Source organism: Pimephales promelas, chromosome 10 (genome assembly GCF_988280905.1).
Source record: "Pimephales promelas chromosome 10, fPimPro1.hap1.1, whole genome shotgun sequence".
Taxonomy (NCBI): Eukaryota; Metazoa; Chordata; class Actinopteri; order Cypriniformes; family Leuciscidae; genus Pimephales; species Pimephales promelas.
In genome coordinates, this window is record NC_142778.1 from 33,391,630 (window position 1) to 33,418,755 (window position 27,126).

A 27,126-nucleotide genomic window follows, 5' to 3' on the forward strand; every position below is an offset into this window, starting at 1 on the left:
AATAGTAACAAAGGACAAAGATTATTGCGATTTTTTTGGATGCGCGCAGCCGCGATACAATGATCCATTCATTCAAATGAAACAGGATGACTAATCGATTATTGAGATTTAAGAATCGATATCGGTTCGTAAAAATGAGGAACTATTGTATTATATATTAAGACCCTTGATCCTCACCTGACTATGGCTTTGTAAACTTTATCCATGATGTGGTTTATAATGGACCGTGGCACAGAAACAGTGACAGTGTTACAGGCGACGATATCTTTGTCCCGTTTTAGCCACCGTAGCTTCTTCGAAAGGGAGGAGTCAGCAGTGGGCTGAGCCCTTAGTGCAACTCACAACTGAGCCAACCTAGATGTCACTAAAAAACACACACTGCACCTTTAAATAGCTCTGCGAGAAACTAAAATTCGTTCTTTCTAACCAGCATCATGCAAACACAGATCTTCGACATGAAATGCGTGTTGTATAGGATTACTTTGTCAACCCAACCCAGTGCAGAGAGGTTTATTGACTCGTTAAAATCTATTACAGGCATCAGCTGTCATCAGAGCAGCACAATGGTGAACGTAGAAACTGGGGAAGTATGTCTGTTTCCTGAGCTTGCACTTCTTCCAGAGGAAAAGATAAGAAAAGTGGGTCACTGCCTAATTATGGGCTGGGTTCCCCGTGCTCCTCAGCCTTACATAAAAATGGGGGAAAGACAGAGACACACTCCATGGAAGAGCTATGGTTCACAGAAAGAACTGCTTCCCTTCCGCCTTCACTTCATAACTGTGTGTGAGGCATGTGATGGTGACGGAAAGAACTAGAACATTATGGAGGTAAAGAAAAAACACAATGTAAAGTATTGTATGCATTGCTGTGTGTTGTTCAAAACTACAATCCAATAGTTTCTTTGGAAAATAGTAATTGGCGGCACCTGCTTTCATATTGTATTTCGGCTTTAGTTTGTCCAATAAGTGCAGTTCTTTCTTCAAGGACAAATCCAGGGTGATGAATATTTAATTTCAGCCGGCATTGACTGCATTTGAGACTCCTCTGTTTGCAACACCCCCCCTTCCCTTCCCTTTTCTCACCACCCTTCCCCACAGAGGAAGTCAATACAATTTATTCTTCTAGTAGCCTTCTGTCTCTCTTTACTGGGGATGCTTGAAAAAATGTCAATACACATCTATACAGTTACCATGAGGATCTTTATATATTTAAGTTAGTAAGGGAACACATTAAATTGATCAAAAGTCGCTGTAAAAACTTCTATTTCTTTTAAATTGTTCTTTTGAACGGAATTTTTTAGGAAAAACTAAAAAAATATATCACGGTTACCACAAAAATATTAGAGTAGTTCACTTTTAAAAAAACATTTGCTGATAATTTACTCACCCCCATATCATCCAAGATGTCCACGTCTTTCATTCTTCAGTCAAAAAGATATTAAGGTTTTTGATGATTTTTCTCCATATAATGGACTTCATTGGGCACCTAACGATTCAAGGTCCAAATGAGAGTTTCAGTGCAGCTTCAAAGGACACCAGACGATAAATAAGGGTCTTATCTAGCGAAACGATCGCTCATTTCAAAAATAAATAAAAAAGTTTAAGTTTTATTAGCACAAAATGCTTGCCTTGCTCTGTTCTGTGATGCGAGTTCGTGACTCTCCTGTTCGTTTTTTGTTTTTTGTTTTTGTTAGAATGCTATTTCATTACAGTCTCTGTTGGTGTAATGGTCAGGAGTCCCAATACTTTGGTCAATATAGTATGTACAGTATGTAAATTGAATAACCAAATACAATATGTTCAGAGTAGTAAAAATTACTTATAATTATTATGTATCAAGTTCTGTATAAAGAATGGCACACTGGGCTTACTCATCTTGATGTGCATCTATAGAGAGCATAATCATTCATCTGCTAACAGTGACAAATAAAGAAATAGTTCAAAAAACCCTTAGGTGGAGATGGTTTGGGCATGTATCATGTTAATTACTTACTGTGGGCTCTCATTTCCTCATTAAGAACATTATTAACATAAGAACGAGGATTAAGAAAGAATTAATGTGCGTAAACACTTAAAGCTACACTGTGTGATTTTTACCCCCATCTAGTGGTGAAAAGGTATATGACCATCCAGTGAATATTAGTTTCTGTTCCTCTCAATTCCGATTTCGCTTTAACTCCTACGGTGGCCAATGTAGTCCAAGATTAACATGGCTTCCAGTTCGACCTCGTCCATGAGTGTTAACTCAAACCTAAAGCTTGAATTAACGGGTATGTCCCTCTTTGGCTAATGTACTTTCAAGATGGAAGGGCAACATGGCGACCGACATTAGAACCCGTTACCTGTATGTATTTTCAATGGCATATTATACACTCACGAGAATACTTTATTACTTGAACGAAGTAAATATACATTAATGAGAACTAAGTGTTTTTAGCTAAGAATAAACTAAAAGAGTTACACAGTGTAGCTTTAAATCCATCAGTTTTATGTGAGAGCATTTTCTTTGCATACTAGGCTATTAATAAGAATGTTTTAGACATGTGAGAGTATAGAACTGATATATATTTTTAGACATTAAAACTTGATTCTGATTGTACTTGTGATGTTCTACCTGTTAAGATGTAGTTACAAAAATACCCATGGTGCTGATACACAGTTCTGCCTGGTGTGTTAAAAAGGAATGAGGCGTGCAGCTAAAATCTCTTCTCTTCCCCCTGCAGATGATGGAAAACTCTCCCTTGATGAGTTCCAGGCTTTCTTCTCGGATGGCACTCTGAATGAAGAGGAGTTGGAAAAACTGTTTCACACCATTGACTCTGATAACACCAGGTGATTACAGACACACACAACTCTCAATACACATTCAGTGAACCGACCTCAGTCACAATAGAAGACACAAGACAACTCTGGTTGTATTAAATAACAATCTAGGATGGCTTGAAGGTGAGTAAATAATGGGATAATTTTCTTTTTTGAGTGAAATATTTATTTAAAGTAATCAATTGATTCATATTTTCATTTTAGCAGAAATACAGCTTGTCTGGAAATTACACAAATAAATATGGCTGGCAAAAAAATGGTTAATGGTAATAATTTTAAAATGTTTTTTTTTTTTACATTTTAAGATTAAAAGTCTGGTTCTATGCAATACAATTTTCTCGCTGGGACAAAATTATCTGTATTTGGAGAAACTGATGTACAATCTTTGGAAGTTTTAGGGTACACTGTAAAAAAACTATTGTTGGTTTAACTTAAAAAAGTAAGTAACCTGGGTTGCCTTAAAATTTTAAGTTGATTGAACTGGAAAAAATGATTTAATACAATGAAAGAGATTAATTTAATCATCAGAAACTCAAAATAATAAGTTATCTCAACTAAATAAATTATTTAAGTAGATTTGACAAAAGAAAAAATGTTGTGATAACAAATCTTGAAAATATTTTTTTTACAGTATAGATATCTTCGAATCATTTCCAAACTGTAAAAAAAATATTTTCATGATTTGTAATCACAACATTTTTTCTTTTGTCAAATCAACTTAGAAAATGAATGTAGTTCAGATAACATAATATTTTGAGTTTCTGATGATTAAATCATCTCCTTCATTGTATTAACTCAATTTTTCCATTTCAATGAACTTAAAATTTTTAAGGCAACCAGGTTACTTATTTTTTTTAAGTTAAACCAACAATATTTTTTATGGTTTCTCAGGAACCAAATTAGGCAGATTTCATTTTGATGGACATAATGATGGTTAATGGACAGCAAGAAAAGTGGAAACCCCTTAGACCCTTCGGAACAGCTTATAAATTTGCAGAACATTGCTTTACTCTCTCTCTCTCTCTCAAAGTTTTGTGTTTGGAAAGGGTCTTTCTGTCATCGTGAGTACATCTGTCTCATCTATAGTGATCTGCTGCCATTTCTCTCTTTCTTTTCTCTCTGTCTCACACACCCCGTTTCTCAGTGCTTGTGTGTATAGGTGTGTGAGATGGTCTCTGGAGGCTGAGTAGCTCTAGTGTGTGTGTGTTGTTTTTAATCACATTTCAGAATGAATTATGTAAAAAATGAGGAGACGTCTGCAGCTGCTGGGATGCGTTTGCTGCTCTCAGGTCCAACGCAGCCTTCTCTCTAAATAATGAACCACCAGAGCCCATAAGGACTGGTGGAGCGAAGGGGATGGACTCGGAGACAAGACGGCTAGATGATGAGATGGGGGAGGGTTGGGGAAGACACTGGGATGGGGGGTGCTGAGAGAGACTGAAGTGGATGAAGCTCAAATGGAAGAAAGAAAATTGAGAGTGTAATGCATGATCACCTTTGTGTGCTTGTTTCTCATTTACACTCATGTTGGAGATTTGAAATGAAACATGCATTCTTTTGCATCTTTTATCCTCCGTTTATTCATCATTTTTTTTACAGTGCTCTAACCATGAACAACTGTGGAAATTTTTGTTCTAACTAGATGAGACCATAACTAACGACAGGACATTTTGTTATTTGTGTTATTCTCATTTTGTTATTCTCCTCCCATTATGAAATCTCATTGGTCAAAAAAGTCAATCCCAATGTCTGTTTGCAAATCATTTTACTTCTTTAATTTCACATATTTAAATATTTTCAGCAAGAAAAAAAATCCATAAATTTGGCTTTATATCATGCAATTTTGACTTTATGTATTGCAATTCTGACCCTATAACACACAATTGCGACTTTATATCTCGCAATTCTGACTTTATATATCGCAATTCTGACCTTACAACACGCACTTGCAACTTTATATCACGCAATTCTGACTATATACTGTATCTCAATTCTGACCTTATAACACGTAATTGTGACTATATTTCGCAATTCTGACTTTATACATCGCAATTCTGACTTTATATATCGCAATTCTGAACTTACAACACGCAATTCTGACTATATATCGCAATTCTGACCTTATAACACGCAATTGTGACTTTGTATCTCGCAATTCTGACTTTATATATCTCAATTCTGACCTTACAACACGCACTTGCAACTTTATATCTCGCCATTCTGACTATATACTGTATCTCAATTCTGACCTTATAACACGCAATTGTGACTATCTCGCAATTCTGACTTTATATATCGCAATTCTGACCTTACAACACGCACTTGCAACTTTATATCTCGCAATTCTGACTATATCTCGCAATTCTGACTTTATGTATCGCAATTCTGACCTTACAACACGCACTTGCAACTTTATATCTCGCAATTCGGACTTTATATCACACAATTTTGACTATATCTCGCAATTCTGACTTTATATCTCGCAATTGTGACTTTATATCACACAATTCTGACTTTATATCACACAATTCTGACTATATCTCGCAATTCTGACCTTACAACACGCAATTGCAACTTTATATCTCGCAATTCTGACTTTATATCACGCAATTCTGACTACATATCACAATTCTGACCTTATAACACGCTATTGCGACTTTATATCTCGCAATTCTGACTTTATATTTCGCAATTCTGAGAAATAAAGTCAGAATTGCGAGATGTAAACTCGCAATTATGAGATAAAAAGTCGAAATTACCTTTCTTTATTTTTCATTCTGTGGCGGAAACAAGCTTCCATAGTAAATGGATAGATCTTTTAGTGAGTTTCTTTTTGCCCACTGTTGGAGGACATAATATAATGTGTGATTTATGCTGGTTTTCCCCCTGTTTCTTATCCCTTTCCTTTCCTCCCTCTTCTGTTCTGTCTTTCTGTATGCTACCCATTTCCTGTGATGTATTAGTAATGTCGACACCAAGGAACTATGTGGTGAGTATCAGAAAATAAACTGTCAGTTTAGAATATGCTTTGCAAACAAGCATTTTTATTTGAATTCAGTTGTGTAGTATGTTTACTGATTAATAATAGCAATATTAGTGTAGTCATTCAACCGAGTGTCAGTTACAGCTTAAGTCAATGGATTTTGCACAATTTCTCTTTTGTAATTTTCTTTTTGAGGCAATTTTCTTTTTGCTTCCATGTTTTCATTCTCCCATGGAGAAAATATTTCGTAATTCAGTTCTGCCTCATCTCTCTCTGTTCATCAGACTACTTTGCCAACCACATGGGAGATTACGAAGGTGTGCTGGCCTCCCTAGAGACACTCAACCTGGCGATTCTCAAAGCCATGGACTTCACCAAGAAGGTTAGTAATGTGCCAAAAACTGAATAAACGTAATTTTTTTTGGGTTTAATTTTGTAAACCATGCACATTTTTATTAAAGCATTGCTGGTTTAGCTCTCCTCCTAAATCATAGCATGTTTTAGATGTGTCTTTGGCGGTCTATAAAGAGAAAACCATCTCCTATAAGAACACTACAGTAAATCCCTCCTCAGATGAGGAATAGATATTGAGAAGGGAGTGTGAGCGTGTTAATGCAGTCTCTCCTACTCGTCTAAATATAACCTCATGTTTCAAAGCTTGGCTTGCGTATTCTGTTTGTGGTTGTCTTCTCATTAGCAAGCTGGTGCTCAGTTAGACAGGGCTGCAGATTACTGAGCTGTGGCCATCACAAATATGTGCCTCTCTCTTCCTTTCCGTTTCTAACCGAGTGTGTAATCTGATTTATAGAAGAGATTAAAACCCAGTCTCTCTCTCGTCTTGTATCAATCTTTGAGCATATTCCTCCCTCCTCCTTGTATTTTAAACTTCCAACCGTCACGCTGGAGAATGTAATTGATGTTATTAAGGTTCTTGTTAATGCTACAGGTTCTTAAATACCTGGATGAGGGATAGTTGTAAAAAGAATCTGTCCCAATACAACCTGAGTTTACTCTTTAAAAATGTATGGCCCATTTGGGGTACAGTTAAGCTTTACAGCGATGGATTCTGGGATCCAAGATCTCTTAAACACTTGTGTTTTAATGTGGCTGGCTAACCTTCATTGACTTCGCAAAGCAAATTATTACACTCTGTATTCTGTTCACAAAAGGTGATTTCTTACCAAAGCCGCTCACATTACACAATTTTCTCTTTGAATTCTCCTTTCTTTTGCAAACGCTTTGTGTTTTTGCATCTTCAGACATAAGATTCTTACCTGAGCATAATGTTAAGTTTTTAGACTGTGTAGATGTATGTTGATGGGGATGCAAAAGGTAGTTACTGTATTTTTACACCTTTCAACGTTAATGTGTTTGAGATATTATTTAATCTGTTTAATGCAATACCGAATTTAATATTTTTACGGTTTCATTCTTTCTAAAAACTGGTTAGAGATTATGGGACTATATTGACAGCCTTAGTTTTTAATGGTAAGAAACAAAAACACTTTTCATTTTATTATTTTAATGAGTAGTTAAACGACAGTCAGTTAGACTGTCACAAAATTGTCATGTTCATTTGTTACCATGTTTTCTAATTAGTTTTGCACCTGTTCCTTGTTATTTTGATTATTCTTTGTGTCTGGGGGCATTTACATGACACCATTTTTGTGTCATTCATGGCGTTTTGGGGGCCTGAATACAAAATACTGCTTCAAAATACACCTTCTCTGGATTTATGCTACACAGCCCGTGACAATAATAACTTAATACATATATATATGACAAGTTGTATATAACTTGATATATATAATTTTATTTAATCAGTATTTTTGGCTTTACAAACTAAATTTTTATTCAATCAGTTTTGACTTTTGCTGCTGCAGAGCAGTACCTAAACTTCTACTGCCAATACATTTACAGTAATTGCTGCTGCACATGTTATATATGAAATAGCCCCATAGCAGATGTATATAGGTGGAGGGTTTCTGAAGCACACTGCAGACTGCTAACAGCAGCACTACTGCTATGTGTTTGAATGTTGAGCTCAATCAGGGTTGCCAGGTCCCAGAAATATTTCAAGCCCAATGACAACTCAAAACCCGCCCAAATGGAATGAAAACTAGCCCAATTTTATATATATATATATATATATATAAAATTGGGCTAGTTTTCATTCCATTTGGGCGGGTTTTTATATATATATATATATATATATATATATATATTTATTATGTATTACATATAAAACATATAAAAATTATGTAAATATATATATATATATATATTTACATATAAATATATGTGTGTATATATGTATATATTTTCCCTCTATATACAGGTGAAACTTGAAAAATTTGAATATCATGAAAAGTTTCACCTTTTAATTTGAATTACTGAAATACATGAACTTTTGCACGATATTCTAATTTTTCGAGTTTCACCTGTTTAAATAAAAGTTAACCTGGTTATTTGAAGAAAAAAAAATAAATAAATATATATATATATATATATATATAGATAGATAGATAGATAGATAGATAGATAGATAGATAGATAGATAGATAGATAGATAGATAGATAGATAGATAGATAGATAGATAGATAGATACATAGATATATGTGTGTGTGTGTGTGTGTGTTAAGTTTAAAGTTTTGACCTTTTGTCTCACCCAAAATCTTAATATCACACACTGAAACACAATCTCATACAATAAAGGTCAAGAACTTGTCCTCTCTGATATTTTCTGACCCTAGTAGTCACTAAATGATCAACAGTTGAAGTGCTTGAGTGACAAGCAACGTGGGCAGCCAGCTTCCTCTTTCACAGCAATAGTTCTTAGAAAGCAACTTTGCCTGTGTCAAATAAATGTTTTTTTTTAATGTTATTCACTCACAGCATAAGCTACTAGATCACTGTGGTGAACTCTGATTTCACATTTGCAATATTTGCAGAACGTTTTTCTATCATCATTTGGAACACTTCGAAGGTGATGTGATGATGCTAGATTTGTGATGTTACGTCAAAAACACATGAGACCCGTCCACTCGCCCGCACATAGCGCCCATCTATGATAGCGCCCGCCACAGTCAGTGGTTGTTGCCAAATATTCATTCCCGGGGATCAACAATACCCACTAATAAACGGTTCCCTTTTAATTTTTTCTTTGTCTACAATTTAATTATTATTATTTTTGTGGCCGCAATACATAATAAATATAGCCCAAAAAACCGCAACCCGCAACTCCATAATTTTTCCCGCAACTCTTTTTTTAAAATAGCCCAATTGTGCGGGAAAACCGCCACCCTGGCAACATTGAGCTCAATTGCCGCTGATGCAACAACCAATCAGCTGTGCAAAGATAATAACGTGATCGCTATTCGCTACTAAATGATTTAGACCTATCAGCCTGCGCCATCCAGAGTTTCATGACAGAACTAGGTAATCAATAAAGCCCCGTTCACACCGCCAGAGACACACAGCGATAAAGCGACAAGATCCCATTCATTTCAATGGAGCACTGGCGACACGAGCGACGGTGACCGTTGGTGACAGAATGTGGGCGTGTCAAGCGACAAGCGACAAAAGTTGAGAATTTTCAACTTTATGCAAATGAGAAGCGATTTTCGCGAGCGACAACCAATAGGAAAGAAGACTTTCAGTGGAGCTCACGTCACCGTCTCAAGTGCAGGGAAGGCAAGACACACGTTTAATTCATACGTTTAACGTTATAGTTCGAGTGTGTAATTTTATGATGCACGTTTAACACTGCTGCAGTTCATTTTACAATTTCCCCTGCATTACGTTGACTATTAGGGACAAGAAAATTGATTATTTGTCAAATTCAAATATAATTTGTGACCGTATGAGTGAGTTTAATTTGTTCATTGATTGATCGTTGATCTAGTAAATGATTTAATCCACTGAACACAGCTGTGGAGATATAAAAACACTCTCCCAACAGCATACGGTTTCTTTTTAGCCTTAAAAGTCTTTTATTCCCAGTCAAATTAAAATTATATATCACTTGTGATGGTCTTTTGTATAGATATGGCCAGACGTGCAGTCTACCAATAACATCAGAGCGACGAACGCCCACAAGCGACATCACAGTACAGAGCCTAGCGACACACAGCGACAAAATCGCTGGCGGTGTGAACGGGGCTTAAGGTGACACTAAAACTCTCAAACAAAGCAGCTCTTCAGAAGGCCTGTAAATGTTTTCCTTGTTGCACTGGATGTGTTTGTGTATGAATGTGTGTATTTGAGTCGATGAGACGGAGACAGACTAAGTGAGACAGACATTGTCATCTCAGTAGTAGTCGTAATGTGAAATATACCAGATGCTGTGCAAAGTGTTAGTATAACAGCGCCTGTCATCTAATATACGGGGTAGTAGCAAAACCACAGGCTGCCTCTCCTGCAATGAAGATGGCATATATTCCTAGGAGATCAGTATGTTAAAGTCCCCGTGAACCGGAAGTTGCAAACGACTTTTCTCAAGTGTTGTGACGTATTTCCGAGAGAAACGGAATACTCTAAATGAGGCGAAATAGTGGGCGTGGCTTTTTTTTCCAACTAGCACCTGATTGGATCTAGAAAAATGGGTGTTTCATTCTGAAATGGAGGATGACGCAAGTTTACACACGCTGTCAATCAATGCTCGCTCGGCGCTCGCAAACACACAGCAGCTGTCAGTTGGAAGGGCGTGGTTATGGATGTTAGGGAGACACCCAAACCGTAAAGCCTATGTCATCGGGCAAGGTCCTCCAATGCAGAGGGGAGGGGCATTTTCAAAATTTGATTAAAGTTTACAAAGCCAAATACATTTTTTGTGTGGATCGACTTGCATGTATGAATTGTTCACCACAAAACAATCAATTTAGGCAAACAAAGTAAGTATGATCGATTTTGGGGACTTTAAAGATCTAGGAATGTTGGCTTTTAACAGCTACTCACAATTAAGTAATATCTCACACTTTACATGAAGTCACAAGACCAGTTTGTGTACTTTTTATCTGCCAACAAGAATAGTAGCATAGCATCAAGCTTTGTCGGCTGCCTGCCAAGTAAAGCACGGACTGGATCACAGTATGTGAGTGGACTGGGGTGACAGCAGCTTTCTGACATTTTTTTATTGTCTGTATTATATATTTTTTTCTCTCAGTCTCTACATTATACCAGACATGAACCTTTGACATTACACTGAGTAACATAGACTACAGCTTATTTTCTTCTCCATTACTGTGGTCTCTGGAGATTCAAACCCTTCCACTAGCCGAGTAGCCGAGCCATGATGTCTGTCTGATAGCGAATAATCAGATGTCCTTAAATCAAAGAGATGTTTGCCATAGGCACTGTTATTGATATGATAAGAGTCCTCTCACACCTCTTCATTACTCAAAATATAGTGCTCTGTTCTCTGGAAAAGGTTAAAGGCTGCTGCTAATTATTAATGTAAATGTGTTTTTTCATACTGCCCATGAAATATTCATGTTCTTGCACAGCAGGCATCAATTTGCACTGTAGCTTATGTGCAGTTTTAAGTTGTGTGATCGGGTGTATGGAGGGACACGCTTCTTGTGGAACAATGGTGGAAGTAAATCTTTCTCAGATGTGTGTGTGTATACTGTGTTAAAGTGCCGTGTATAGACTAGTTTATTCTTTTTATGGTTGCTAATAGGATTTAAGATGCTTTAAATATGCCATGGTGAATTTATTAAAATCTTTTATTGATTATAGAGAGCAATTTTCCCCCTGTTCGCTCAAAGCATTCTGGAATGAACAATATTGCCCTTTTATCAGTTTTTTTAATGTAAATATACCATAACCAATATGCAGAACCAATTCTGATTTTCACACATTAAGAACTGTTGAAAAAAATCTGTAGAAAAAAAAGAATTTTTTTCTTTAATGTATAAATAAAATTTTTACTCTTACTTTTTACTATTATTTTTATTACGGTTCGATAGAGGTTATTTTTGTTTATGCAAGTATCCAAGAACTGATATGCAGAACAAACTTTAAAATTTAGTTTTATTCTCAGATTTCCATGCACTGTGATCATCAAAAGAATATTTAAAAATTATATAGCCTTTTTTTAAATAAAATAATATTTCTGACTGACACAAATAATTGTGATCAGAAAAAATAATAGAAATATATATCTTTTTTTTTTATTAAATAACTTGAAATAATAATCACCATTATTATCATTATTATTAATCCAGTTACTGTTCGGTCTATGTAATTGTTTATTTCATGAAACCATTCACATACTCTACTACAACTGTGGTTTATTCAATGCACGTTTTTAGCAGTTTGTCTTTTGGGAATGCTTGAAGAATGAAAGATTCCTTCTCTCTGTTTCTGCTCTGCTTCTCATTAAGTCTCTCAACTGCAATTGCTGACATCCCACTGAACAAATGAGCCCGGTATAAGAGTACTGATGTCAGAAAAGAGGACAGCTCTCTCATTCTATCTCAACCTGTCAGAGCGAGAGAGCAAAGGAAGTAGATCAGAGTCACTGACTGAGACGAAAACACTCGCACACACTGTCAGTGTACTCATGTTATCTGTATGCAACTGCTTTGTCGTTCGCACATCATCTTGACGTTACCGGCTTGCCGCTTGTCCTCTGTATATTTTTGGGCGAATGGAACAAATCTAAAGCACAATGTTCCGGGAATCTTAAAAGTCCCCTGACATGGGGTTATTTTATTATTTTATAATGTTTCCTTGGTTGCCCTTATAATGTTAGTATGTTTTTTAGCTAAAAAATAGTCATCATTTAGAAATAAAAGGCGATTTTCCTAGCCTAATTTTAGCCTCTGATTTGAACGCTCTGTTTGAAGGGGCGTGTCTGCTGTGGGACTCAGTGGAACCGCCCACTGCTGTGATTGGCTGACATGCTTGCATATGAAATAGCTATGTGTTACATGCAAAACTTTCCGGAATACTTCTACTACAGCTATTATAGGTTTTTACTAGAGCCAGACCGATATATCGGCAGGCCGATATTATCGGCCGATATTAGGCATTTTCTAAAATATCGGTATCGGCAGTTATAATGGGCGATAAATGAATATTTCAAAAATAAAATAAAAATGGGCGAATCACGCTTCAACCATGTCATGAGTGTTGGAGTTGTATAGTTTGTCCACCAGAGGGCACTCTACACCGTCCCTGTTGGCAACACTCGCGTATAACGCGCCACACATCCTGCAACCTGCTGATCCAGCCAGAGTCAGGCAGAGAGAACCAGTTATGTATTATCATATTATTTTAGTTAAAACTCATAATTAACTACAAATAACTAATGTTAGGGAAATCTGATAATATTTTGTTGCTAGTTTCTGAAAAAAAAATAATTATAATATCGGAATATCGGATTTTAAAACCAACAAATATTTGTATCGGTATCAGCCTTCAAAATCCTTTATCGGTCGGGCTCTAGCATGCACAAACATGTCCATCCATAGAACAACTCTTAACGTTCATTTTCAAAACTGTGCAACTCACCGAGTGGTTGGTGGTGTTCGTTGATGTTCTGAAACAAGTAGCGTAGCGAAATACCATTTCTGTGTTGTCATTTCTGTATTTGTCATTTTTTAAAATCGCATTGATGTCTGCTGGAGGACTCAGTGCTCGTTGATATTACTGCGCTAGCTACCGGAAAGGAAAGGGGTCTGTTTACATTTGGTTGTAGTCTTTTCGCTCGGTTCTCCGTCTCAGAAGGCTAGCGTGAGCAGAGCAACCGTGCTCCCGGACTTTTTTTACAGTGCGCTAGACACCGTGTTCCGTGTTGTCGCCATCAAGTGGTCGGGAGTGTGCTAACGCTTCAGACTCAAATATCGAGCGGAAGTTACGGTTGTGAGGTATCTGAATAAATAGATCCACAATAGCAAACAACACGGATTGAAAGCATACACTGCGTCGATATATTTGTTTTTAATCATCAACGAACACCACCAACCACTCGGTGAGTTGCACAGTTTTGAAAATGAACGTTAAGGGTTGTTTTAAGGACATGTTTGTGATGTCTAAAGCCGTCACAGGCGATTCTAAAAAAATTCAAAAAGTCGAGACAGGACCCATTGTCAAAATTTCTAATTCCACCACTCTATTTCATTCAAAACAAACTACAAAAATAGACTCAAGGTGTTAAATACCGGAATTATCCTTTAACCAAATCCCATCATGCAAATGGCGGCTGTTTTTCAATAAAGCGTGCAAGGGTCATCATTACCCCTGCTATATAGCAATGCTAAATTTGAACACATCAAGAACATGTTTTTAATTGGCCATTTAGCAACTGGAAGTGGCTAAAGGAGCATGCCATTGGAGGGGAGATGATGGGTACAAAAGAAAGGCAGGAATTCATTAAACACATTTCATCTTTCCTTTGCCTGTACTGCACACACAATTTTAATGAGCTCCTCTGCTTCTTAGTTAAAGCGCTTGGACTTTGCCCAGACATTCACACACTGTTCCTTTAGCTAAGTCTTCAAACAGAGAGCATTTACTCATCAATTCACTCCCTGTAGTTTGTGTCTTTTTTTCTATTTGAGGATAGGATTTTGTTTTAGCAGTTTAAACAATGACAGAAGTTTCTCGTAATTTATTATCATCTCTTCTAATCGGTCTGCTCAGATTGAGCTTTTTCGTTCTCCGCATGTCTTTCAGCTCGTTTCAGCCTACTTCAAGTGACGTGCCATATGTGTGTTTTTTCATGCGCTAAAGTGAACGCACTTGTCGGAGGATGAAAAAACAGTTGTTTAAAATGTAAATGCAGGAATTCATTAGGATGCCAAGCTGGGAGCTTGTGGCGTTTTGGACAGGTTGGCTGTGCTGTGCACTCTGAAGCCTTTGTTTGATGCCAGAGTTGATATTAATGAGCCTGTCACATGGCAAACAGTAATTATGCTTATTGGAAGAGATTTTGGCAGGTAGGGGGTGGACTGGGGACTGTTTTATATCAATTTTCCAGTTCTTTCTAAATTGACAGGATTAAATCAGTGTCTTCAGCGCGAGACGCCCATAAAAACCGAGCGTTTTTGAGCTAAATGTTTAAGCTCGGTCAATAAGTTCATTCTATCATAGACTCATGCTGTGAACATCTGAGGTCCCAAATAGAGGTGAAGGACATTTCCTGAAAATAATGTTTTCTTAGCCGCAGATGGCACAGAACTGATCTCCCCTTTCATTTCATTCTGACCTGAGGTAAGGGGGTTTGGACATTGTTATAGACATTTATTACACACCTCCTATGTTCAGTCACTCTCCCTTGCATTCATTTGCTTTTAGTTGCAGAAATCGTCCCCTTGGAATTATAAGGTTCTATCTGCGTTCTGAACAGTTTTGAGATATTGAGCTTCAAAGTTTTTGCATTCCATATAGGAAGATGTGTATGGGGAACAAGTTTCTTTCAAACATAAAAATAACAGGGACACCTAAATGTACAAAACACATCACGTAATGTAAATAAATTGTCACAGAATAAGAATATGTGAATAACTCAATTTTGACAAAAATGTCAGATAGAACCTTATAATTCCAAGGGGACGAAATGTCACCCCGGTTTCCTAGTTCCCCTGGTAACCACTTATGCCATATCTACATACTTTTGGCCTTATAGTGCATGTAGGTAGAATAATATCAATAAGAGCAAAGTGTTAAAGGTATAAATTGCTTTAAATTGTCCCTATTATACTTTTTTCGGATATCACCTTTCATGCAGTGTGTAATATTAGGGCTGGGTATTGACACAAATTTCACAATTCGATTCGATTTTGATTTCGATTCAATATTGATTATTTTGGATATCAGTTACATGGCAAATTTTCTCAAGCACATCAAGTCTCTTAACTAATGCTGTAAACTATTAACCTGGCCCTAGCCAGATGAATTTCGCTCCGCCTAGCTCCACTCATCCATCTGGAACCGATCCATTGAAATGGCGTTTCAGAAGGCTGGGCCTTATCAAAAATCCTTGCATATGATTGGATAAGCCACTTGTCTGTCATCTTTATCGATGTGCTATTTCAACCACTCACACCGAAGCCAACCCGTGACGCTGATGAGAGCCAAATCCGGTCGGGAGAAGGGCGAAAACATCGTTTCCACCAACAAAAGCCTTCAGAGCCGTTCTCTGATGTTCTTTTAATGAAACAATATTAGGTAGATTGGACAACACGGATGAAATAGCAGCATCAACGCTTGCTTCCTCTATGCGAGCCGCCATTGTTGTCTGAATCAAAACCGTCTCACGGTCGCTTCTCCACTACGTCACATCTATGAAACTCCCGCCCTGCGTCCTGATTGGCTAAGCCATAAAGTTGGTTGGAGAAATCACTCTCAATGGAAGAGTTTCCAGATGGATGTGAGTGAAGCTAGGCGGAGCTAAGCGGAAAGACATTCATCTGGCTAGGGCCAGGTTAGTAAACTATGGGAGTCTAGTTGTAGCCTACTAGGCTTCATTAGCCTAATATGAAGGTAATAATGAACTGTTTTGTAGCTATACAAAAAACTTAAATTACACTTTCATTTGTTTTAAGAAGATTATATGAAATATAAACATTTAAATGGTGACTTTCATAAAAACTTGCCAGATTTATTCAAATATGCATTAAATATTGAAGAACATTAAGATTATAATGCTAGATTTAACAAAATGCTCCTCTCTAGAGTTATTTTTCTAGCTGACTAACGAGTTTAAGTGGGTTTTCTGAGGTAAATATGACGATACACGACATTGATTACAAGCTGTTTAAATGACGTCTTTGAAACGCTGATTGAGCGAATCAATGTGACATGATACGGATTTCGATAAGTTTTACTCTATCGATTCTTTAACACTCTTTCAGACGCTCATTCATGTTTATTTCGCGCTGTGACTGGTATTATTAACCCGGAAGAGAGATCAGCGCTGCTGCTTCTGTTGTGCTGCGCCAGAGCGATCTCACGCCACAGCGCCAAAACGCTATTTATGTTTTTGAATTTCTAAAGAAAATGGACGTAATTTGAAAATTGAGACTTTGTTTCATATCAATAGTAACAAAGGACAAAGATTATTGCGTTTTTTTGGGTGAGCGCAGCCGCGATGCAATGATCCATTCATTCAAATGAAGCAGGATGACTAATCGATTCTTGAGATTTAAGAATCGATATCGGTTCGTAAAAATGAGAATCGATTAATATCGAGAAATCGGAATTTATTACCCAGCCCTACCTGTTTGTGAATGTAAAATGTTTTAAAGATCAATGAGCACGATAAATGGAGCTAGTCTCCCAAAAGAAAGAGCCGATTCTGAACTGGCTGAAGTGATTCATCCAACACATTGCCATGCCCGCCAACAGTCTTCATTTACCTTTACTTTGACCCACCCTCAAACACTGTAGATGTAGCTGAGGCCTGGAAGAGTTTGGTTTGTGTTGTCGACATGTTGAGAAGACACTGTTTTGCATGCACTTCCAAAGAATGAGGATTCGTGTTGGAAATTATACAGTAAACCCATTGTTACTGTTCTGGTTCGTATTAGTGCGTATCAAGTGTTGAGGAAGCCTCTTGAGCTGATATTCAGATAGGCAAATCTAATCACAACAGACAAGGCCATCTGACCAATCAGAGCACAGTAGGCTGGCGGAAAAGAGGGGTTTAGAGAGACTGAATCCATTATTAAACCGTCAGACACTGTGACAGAAGAGTTGATGCTCCAATGTATATTGTGATAAAATTAAGCTGTTTATGTATTCCTTTTGTAGGAGACATCCGAAACAAAATTAGGACCCTTTAAATAGCATAATAGAGGCACTTTAAACTAGAAGTGTTTTCCAGAACGTAAAGCAGCTGTATACAGAGACATTTACTTCTATGGTGTGTTACCACTATGCTCAGGGGTAATTTAATTCAGGGCTTATTGGAATGTGACTGCTGCTGATTCGGTTAGTGTGGAGGGCTTCAGTCTGCTCATACACTTGCTGTGACTACACTGGGCTTTTTCTGGCCCGTTAGGGGCTAAAGCCCTAGCGCTGGGGACAGGATAAGCAAATTCGTTCTTTCCTCCTTTGCTTTTCTCCGCCGTGTGAATGATTATTTATGAGGTTTGTGAGCCTGGAATTGAGATTTTGCATGTTGCCATAATGTTATCCTTGCCCAACCTGTGTGCTAATGAGACTGCCTCAATGTCTCAAGATGCTGTTATGGAATTGCCTTCCAAAACCTGAAGTATGGTGTTGTGTAACATCATGAGTGGCTGTAAACTCCATTCGTTGGTAGTCATCAAACCACCCCATGGTTTCATCTGCATTTGGATAAATGACAGTTTTTGCAGCAACAACAGACTTAGGAATATAATGAGAGGAGAGCAGTGAATCAGAAGGCCACTGATGCGTTGAATTGTTGTAGATCAGTTGACAGGAAACTTTTAACGGTATGTTTTTAACTATATTACCAACCCCAAACCTTTGAATAGTATTGCAAAATGCTGATGATAACTTATTTTTTATTGTTTTGTTTACAATAAGCAATCGATTTAATGAACATTAAATCCCTGACTGTTGGTATGTGGTCTGACACTTTCATTTTAACCCTGGCAGATGCACCTCTCACACAGTGATATGAAGAAAGCACAGCAGAATATATTATAAATGTAGGAAATGAAACTAGCAAATAAAAAAATCAGGACCTTGGTTTCCAGCTTCGTGAAGCCTCGATTTAGGTGCAGCACTGATTTAAACCGTAGCACTGATTTTCGTCGTGCTTCCAATACGTTCCACTATGTCCATCTCGAACCCTTTCCTGTATCTGTGGTGTGAATTGTCATTTCAAAGGCATTTTGCTAGAACTCACCTCTGTCATTTATTAGTGTCCTGAGACTCATCTCTCCACTGCTAGCGTGTGAATGGCAAGCTGTGCTCATACTGTACGCTGGACCCTGCGCCTGCTCAGTGAGAGCTAAGTGCACTTGCCTTCGCTCGTTCATTAAACTTCTGAAGCTTCTTCTATAAATCTCTCTGCTGCTGCATTTTATGATGAACTGCAGTCCACCACAACCATAGCAGTTTGTCTCTGTCTGCGTTTTACGGCTGATTGCGATGGCTGGAGAATCGTGAACTCCATTGCCCGAATCTTACACGGCTTTTCATTAAGCGTCATTGCTGGTGAAGTTCACTGCCTCTCAATGTGTAGTCCTTCCTCCTCTGATTTATTCTACTGTGAAGTAAAATGAATAATTCATGCAAAAAATAAAACTTCTGTCATTATTTACACACTCATGGTGTTCAAACTTGCATGACTTTCTCTCTTTCATCGAATTTTGGATGAATATACTGGAGCTTTCAAGCTTTAAAAAGGTTGCCATATGACTTGTGCACAATATTTCAATTTAAAAAAACAAACAATTGAATAGCTTTGTGTAAGGAATAGACTTTATTCACAAAGAAATGCTGACATCTGCTTTAATTGTAATTCTAGATAAGTTGATTTGTGAATATACTGACTTTCCCACTGGTCAATTTTGGTCAACTCTAAATGCGCGATGCTAAATCTTTAAAGCCAGTTTTCTCAAAATGACTTTCGAAGTTCGAAATCTCCACTTCAGTAGCACCTATATACATCAAATTTCCAGTCTTGTACCTAGTTATGAAGACATTTACAGAGGGATTTGTAAATATATTATTCCTAGCCTGATTTATGTAACATTTTATTCCAAAAAACATGACAAAAATCATTTTTTAAGGCAATAGGCAGTATATTCTGATTTATAGGATAACAATAGTAGATATCGATAAATCTGTAATTGCTCTGTAATTTTTTTTCTCATCTAATATGTGAACACAATGAAAAAATAATTTCGAACCTGGCTTTATCCAATCAAGATTTCGCTCAGATTTCGCTTTTTAAAATATATGCAAATTAGTGCATATTTTCATAAGATACTGCCTCATTTGTATATTTAAACATTGAATTACAGAAAACTTGTGATATATTTTTTTCTCGTTTTAATGTAGGTAATCAACTGGGAAGGTTTCATGGTGATATCTGCTAGTTAAAAAAATGACCCTATTCACCTGTAGTGTCTCGCCTTAAAGGGATACTCCACTTTTTTTGGAAATAGGCTCATTTTACCACTCCCCCAGAGTTAAACAGTTGGTTTTTACCGTTTTCAAATCCATTCAGCCGATTTTCTGATATTTAGAAGAATATCATTGACTTCCATAGTAGGAAAAAAATATACTAATGGAAGTCAATGAGACCAGAAACTGTCTGGTTACTGATATTCTTCTAAATATCAAAAAAATCAGCTGGATACATTAGAAAAGGGTAAAACCCAACTGTTTAACTCTGGGGGAGTGGTAAAATGAGTCTTTTCCAAAAAATCTGGAGTATCCCTTTAAAATGGCTTCTCACAGACAATTAAATGAAGAATAGAAGACTTGAAACAACGTCATATGGACTACTTTTAGGTTGTTGCGTTGAAAAGAGCGACAGCATCTCCAAAATGACTCCTTTTATGCACCGCGTATGCAAAGTCATGCAAGTTTGGAGCGAAATGGTATATTACGACAGATAAGGTCAGCCATTTTTGCGTTGAAAGTAGCCTTTGACGTTTAATCTCATGAATTGTGTGGGGAAAAAAGAAGACGGCTGAAAGAGACACTGATGGTAAATACTCGCCTCATCACCATTATGGCTTATAGAGGTGGGCACAATTGAAACACAGCTGGAGCGCTAGATTTCCTCACTGCTGTCTCAATCAATGCGGTTACGAAACGCTCCCACCGTGACACAGATCGGTGGACCTGTGTTTCTTCATTGTCGAGAGAGAAGGCTGTCACTGTTAGACCGAGTCCTGTCTTTGTGATGATAATTCTCCAACATCAATCCGCCTGATTAAAATTGCCTGGAAAACTCTGCAAGAGGTGATTATAATTAGAAGCCCTGTTCATGTTTGCTAGTGGTGGCTGCAGCTCGAGTCGAGAATAACATTGTTCTCAGATGCCTCCCACTGCCTGTGGGGTGCGAATAAAGATTTGCACTTTCAAGTTGACTGGTTGTTGTTTTTGTTCGTTGTGCACTCTCTGAGGTAAACTAGAATTAACTTATTTAAATACAAGTTCCCATATAAGCCTGCCATGAAATCTGTTCCCTAGAGATGCCCTCAGGAATCTAAATGTCAAACCAATAAAGGTCAAACCCATGACATAATAAGTGATCCAATCTAATAATGTTTGCGAATAAGGTGATTGGTTTTTTCTCTCACGTGGGGATATGGATATTTGGCGATGAAAAGATTATTTGTTGAGTGCTTATGTTCTTTTTATTACTGTTTGTGCTTCTTGCCAGAAGTTCTTACAAACACTGATGTATTAATTTTGATCCGTAATTCAACCAAGCACTTTGATCACTGCTTTGCATAGGCTAAAAAGAAAGCCGTCGTGTAACTTGCATTTAAAAGCTGAAATGCGTTTTTCTCACGTGAATATTTTTTTGCTTTGTCGAATACAAGGGAGAACAATCTCGAAAAATACATTGCACTGCGGGAGGGTGACTATGCGTCTCTTGAAACTCTCTGCCTTTCAAAGCTGCAGTGTCACACTCTATATGTTCTTAAAGGATAAAATCCTAACTCTAAGTCGGTCAAAGGACTCTGGGTTAAACTGTTCAATTTGGGGGGAGATGAAAGTGAAAATGCGGTAAAACTGGAACGGATGAAAGTCTCCCAAAACTAGGCTTGGGTTCCTGAAACTGTGATGCCCAAAGTTTTATAAACCTTCAGCAAAATACTCAAGACACGTGCAGCGAACATCTTTATCTTGTAGCATTAGACAACCCATTTCCCTCACGCTCTCAGACAATAATGGAGGCACTGCTCAATCATCCTTCTACAATAGGAGGTCTGTGTTCTCATCTCTTCATTTTCTACCAGACTGGGATTTAATCCTGGTTTTGTAAAGTCTCAGCAACTGTGATTCGGGCCTGTGAATGGATGTGTCCCTGGCTGAATAACTGCATTATGGCGTGACCTCTGTTTTCAGGCTTGGCTAATGCGATTGTGATTGAATCTCTTCCCTCAATTCTCGGAAGCTTTGTCTAACTAGGTTGAGCCCAGGTTTAGATCGTAGGTGGGAGAAAACCTTTGCTTGTCTCTGTTGTGCCCTGTAATTTTGGGAGGGATCTTCTTTTCAAGTTGTTTTCAACCCTTTCGACTTATTCTAGAGAACTGTTTAACCCTCTTTTCATTTAGCACTTGAAGAACCAGCAGCACAGAGTAGATGATGATCAGTTGCACCGGCTATGCGTAAGTTACAACATGCTAGACGCTATAGATTTTTTGCGTTACACCATTAAACTTAGTTGGGAGTAGGGATGGGCTACGATTAATCGCGATTAATCGCATCCAAAATAAAAGTTTGTGTTTACGTAATATATGTGTGTGTAGTGTGTATAATTAATTTGTATATATAAATACCCATACCTGCATGTATATTTAAGAAAAATGTGTTATTAAAGGGTTAGTTCACCCAAAAATGAAAATTAAGTCATTAATTACTCACCCCCATGCTGTACCAACCCCGTAAGACCTTCGTTCGTCTTCGGAACACAAATGAAGATATTTTTGATTAAATTTGAGAGCTGTATAACTACCACATTGGCTCCTAAGGGACTGCCTCTTGACGGCCCAGAAAGTCAATGAAGAAAATGTTTAAATATCCCAAGTGACTACCGTGGCTCAGCTATATGTTTATCAAGCGACGCGAATACTTTTTGTGTGAAAAAACAAACAAAAATAACGAGTTTATTCGACTATTTCTTTTCTTCCTTGTAGGCCAGAACGAGACTTCCTTAGATTTCTACGACGCATGCGCGAGAATTGCGATCTGAAGTAGTGTAAGCAGATCGCAATTCTCGCGCATGCGTCGTGGAAATCTAAGGAAATCTCGTTTCTGGCCTACAAGGAAGAAAAGAAATAGTCGAATAAACTCGTTATTTTTGTTTGTTTTTTCGCACAAAAAGTATTTGCGACGCTTGATAAACATATAGTTGAGCCACGGTAGTCACTTGGGATATTTAAACATTTTCTTCATTGACTTTCTGGGCCGTCAAGAGGCAGTCCTTTAGGAGCCAATGTGGTAGTTATACAGCTCTCAAATTTAATCAAAAATATCTTCATTTGTGTTCCGAAGACGAACGAAGGTCTTACGGGGTTGGTACAGCATGGGGGTTAGTAATTAATGACTTAATTTTCATTTTTGGGTGAACTAACCCTTTAATATATCAAATATTTATATTTATTTATAATATTAATTGTGAATAAATATATATAAAATATATACATGCACATATTTCTTAAATTTATACATGCATGTGTGGGTATTTATATATACAAATTAATTATACACACTACACAAACATATATCACAGTATGTAAACACAAACTTTTATTTAGGATGCGATTAATCGCGATTAATCGTTGGGAGTGTGACTATGTATAAACGAAATTTTCTGGAGTAACGGCTGGAATAAAATAGCAGACTGACTGAACTGCATCAATTGGGGCTTTCACACTGAGAACTCAGTTATAGGTTGTTGTGGCTTTGGTTGTTATGCTGGACTTTTATTTTGACAATGCTGAGAACGGCTCAGCCAGAACCTAAGCACACAGCGCTCCCATATCCGTCTTCATTAGTTTACATTCTGTTTACCAGTCCTATCTTATTCATTATTAGATAGAACTGTTAAAGCAGCATTATGTTACTTTTGAAATTTTGCTCTGGGGGTCCCCCTACAGTTGGGAAACGGTATTTTCTTCTACTACTGTCATGCAATCTGTTATGGTTACCCCCAAACTTTGCAGAAGGAATGAGTTCTCACATCTTGGTTAGACTCCAGTGTTGCATATGAAATGTCTTCATCCCAGGTACATTGGCATATATTTCAGCATGTCTTATGAATATAGTTTTAATGGACTTTTTTTTTTTTCAAACGTCAAAAGATCGCGTAGCTCACGTTTACAAGCCAGCGTCTTTATAGTAACTATTGGTTACTGTTTTACATAATGGAAATGCTAATTCAATTCAATGTTTGTGTGGTAGATAATAGCCATGTTGTCAATATTATAATATCAAGCTACCATAGATGAATCTGCCAATTTGACGAATCGATTTGCATTATAGCCTGAGGCAAGACACTTTCACCAGAAAAATAAATAACAAACATGACTTATATCAGACTGCAGACCTGTCATTCAACCTATTGTAATCCGATGTACCATCTCAAAGGTTTTGGAAAAAAATAAAATAAAGGTAGAAAAAATGACATAGTGCTGCTTTAAACAACGAAAGTAAACAAAAAATGATTATAGCATATGCAATGTGTTTGCCGATGTCGCAAGCTGTGCAGAAGTACCGGTACATAGGTAATCATGTTTTGTTTTGTCCCTTCAAAGTCACGTTGGATATGGAAGTGCCTGGACTTCGGTGTTCGTCCATCTATTGCTGCTTTCCATGTTCGTGGAGTAAATATAGGCTTTAAACCTTTTTTTAAATGGCAGGTGCCAGTGTTTTGCATGCGTTCAGCCAATCAACATGCACTTGTAGTTCCTATTGTGCTGGGCTAAACCCTACTCTAAAGTAGGAGTTAATTTAGTTCCCAAAAAGGCGTTCCTAGAACTAAAATCGTTCCCAGTTCCACGCCAAGAAACAGGCATTTCTGCCAACTATGAAAAGCTTGGAAAGCCCCTAATAAGCTTTCCAAGTTTTACCCGACAGACTTCACTTCTTTAGACAGGTATGATAATGCTGACATTTACACTCGCATACATTTTAAGAGAGAGAGAACATTATGTGAATAAATGACTTTGTTAGCGGCTCTTCAACATGAACCTGTCCTAAACAGCATGCCGCTGTGCACATCGCTCCTTGTTGTCCATGTCAGAAAAAGTCAGTCATAATAAATAAATGTCATATCTTATGTTTTCAGACAATGTTATTTACATATAAAAAATAACTGTTATTCATGATTGAATAGTGTCATATTTAATGAAAACTTATTTTGCTGTTAGTAACGTGAGGCAAAATGATGGATAATGAATAACTTACAGCAGGTGTGAACCCTTACCCTAACCAGGTTTGATCACAAAATTTAATCTCAAAGTACACACAGAAACTTATTGACCATGCACATATTACAGAAAAAAATCACATATTATTTGTGAATAAAGTTTAATTTAACTCTTCTGACAAATTTGATATATTATATTTGTTATTATACATTTGTAATATACAAAAAAAAAATTGTTTAGAGGGGAAGGGAAAGAGTCGCTTTGCAGCACTACGTATTTAATATAGTTATTATATATTAAATATTATACATTTATTTTTAATAAATTTATAGTACATTAACAATATAATTTTATTTATTATGCATTTGAATGGGAAAATAAAGTCACTTTTCAGCATGTCAAAATAAAAGAAGTATAAAAGGGCGTCTGTCAACCTAAGATGGTTTCGACCAGCCCAGTCATTACTGTGTTACGGGGTGCTCATTCAAAAAAAAAAGAGAGAGAGAAAAAAAAAGGCAATGACAATTAGATGAAGAGCAATTTATTGTATTGGATCATATAATGGAGACGAGCAAATGCATATATCTTGTAGAATTATCTGGCACAGTATCTGTGTATCTTATTTATATCAGTAGTTAGCCTCATCAACAAATAGAAAGGTGTGAGGTTTTTTTTGTAAATACGTTGTTATTATAACTGTAAGCTTTCATCTATTTTCAGACAAAAACACACCACATTCTCTTTTCAGACATGAGCCAATTAATCGTATCCTAGCAACAGCAGTCAATATGTTTCTTAGCAACAACATTTTGTGATATGCAAAATTGCATTTAAAGAGGCTTGGACAAATCACTATAGTGTCCCAGTATAATAAGCCATTTTATCCTGGGGTTCATTTGCCAATGACTGTTTAAAATGACCAGCTTTGGTTATTAAACTTGATATGAGCGTTCTTCATTCCCTGTTTCACTTTGAACTTTGAAATATTGCGAAAGTACTAAGCACTTATTGAATATTCAATGCTCACTCTACAAAGGACAAAAACATTAGTTGTTAGCAGTTGACATATCTCCAACTGTAAGATCACAATTCCTCACAACCTCCTCCTCAGCCCCTGATGGTATATTCATCTTGTATGTGACATATTGTTTATTTTGTGGAAAACCCGTCTTTGTGGATCACATATAATGCTCTGTTGGACTGTTTAGGTTTTGGCTTGAGCGCAGGTGTCTCAGGATGCTTTAGTCCAGTATGTCACTCATTGTTATTCAGTAATTCAGCTTATCAGTCACACTTTCAGAAGTGCCTACAGCATATTTTACAGAAGGGTGACAGGCTATTTGTACATTTGTGTTTGGGTGTATGTGTTTCCTGGGCCATAATAGAGAAGAATGAATATTTCATGACAACCCATATCCTTTTACACTCATGCAGTCTGGGCACCAAATCATTAGTTTGCTCCAAGCTGTCCTGAAAGTTCAAACACATTTACAGCTCATTAAAGGCCCGCCACGGTTATATCTTCAGGTTATTTGTTTTACTTCTTGATCATCATTGCTGTCATTTGGTTGATGCAGTTTTCTGGATTTGAAAAGTTATTTGTTTTGCCAGTTATGTTGAGAAATCGTGTTTATTTTGGCATGGACAGTAAGCCCTAACTCTGAGCTTGCTGATCTGTGTTAAGGCCCTTGTTGGCACTAAAACGCCCTGCAGAACCACTGACCTGGCATATCGTTAGAATAAATCATTCTGAGCCTACCCGACCGCCACCGTCACCACCTGGTGGCTCCTCGTTCAGGCAGGTGAGCATGACAGACACTAGCATCCATCCTCCATTTAGAAAATAATCTATATTTTTCACCACTCAAACAGGGCCAGAGGAAATCTGTTTTCATGCAGTTTCACCAAGAAACGGCTCTTTGCACAATGTTAAATTAATAATTATTTTCATGCGATTGTTAATAGCCTATATGTTAAAATTCTATACTGTTTTACCTAAAGGGATAGTTCATCCAAAAATGAAAATTTTGTCAGTTTTTACTGTCCCTCATGTTGTTCCAACCCCGTAAGACCTTCGTTCATCTTCGAAACACGAATTAAGATATTTTTGTTGAAATCTGAGAGCTGGATCACTCCTCCATACTTGTTCCCCCGAAAAGTTATTAAAGACATTGTTAAAATAGTCCAAGTGACTACAGTGGCTCAATCCTAGTTTATCAAGCAACGAGAATACTTTTTGTGCGCAAAAATAATGACTTT

General features: G+C 37.2%; 1 protein-coding gene across 2 annotated transcripts in view; it reads left to right on the forward strand.

Moving 5' to 3' along the window:
• Positions 1 to 27,126, forward strand: part of necab2 (N-terminal EF-hand calcium binding protein 2) — a 96,495-nt gene that overhangs the window by 33,856 nt on the left and 35,513 nt on the right. For both annotated transcript variants that reach the window (XM_039684246.2, XM_039684245.2), the window contains exons 3-5: positions 2,723 to 2,831; positions 5,786 to 5,811; positions 6,090 to 6,187. In XM_039684246.2, coding sequence (XP_039540180.1) covers positions 2,723 to 2,831; positions 5,786 to 5,811; positions 6,090 to 6,187 — 233 coding nt within the window. The remainder of the gene's footprint in view (positions 1 to 2,722; positions 2,832 to 5,785; positions 5,812 to 6,089; positions 6,188 to 27,126) is intronic.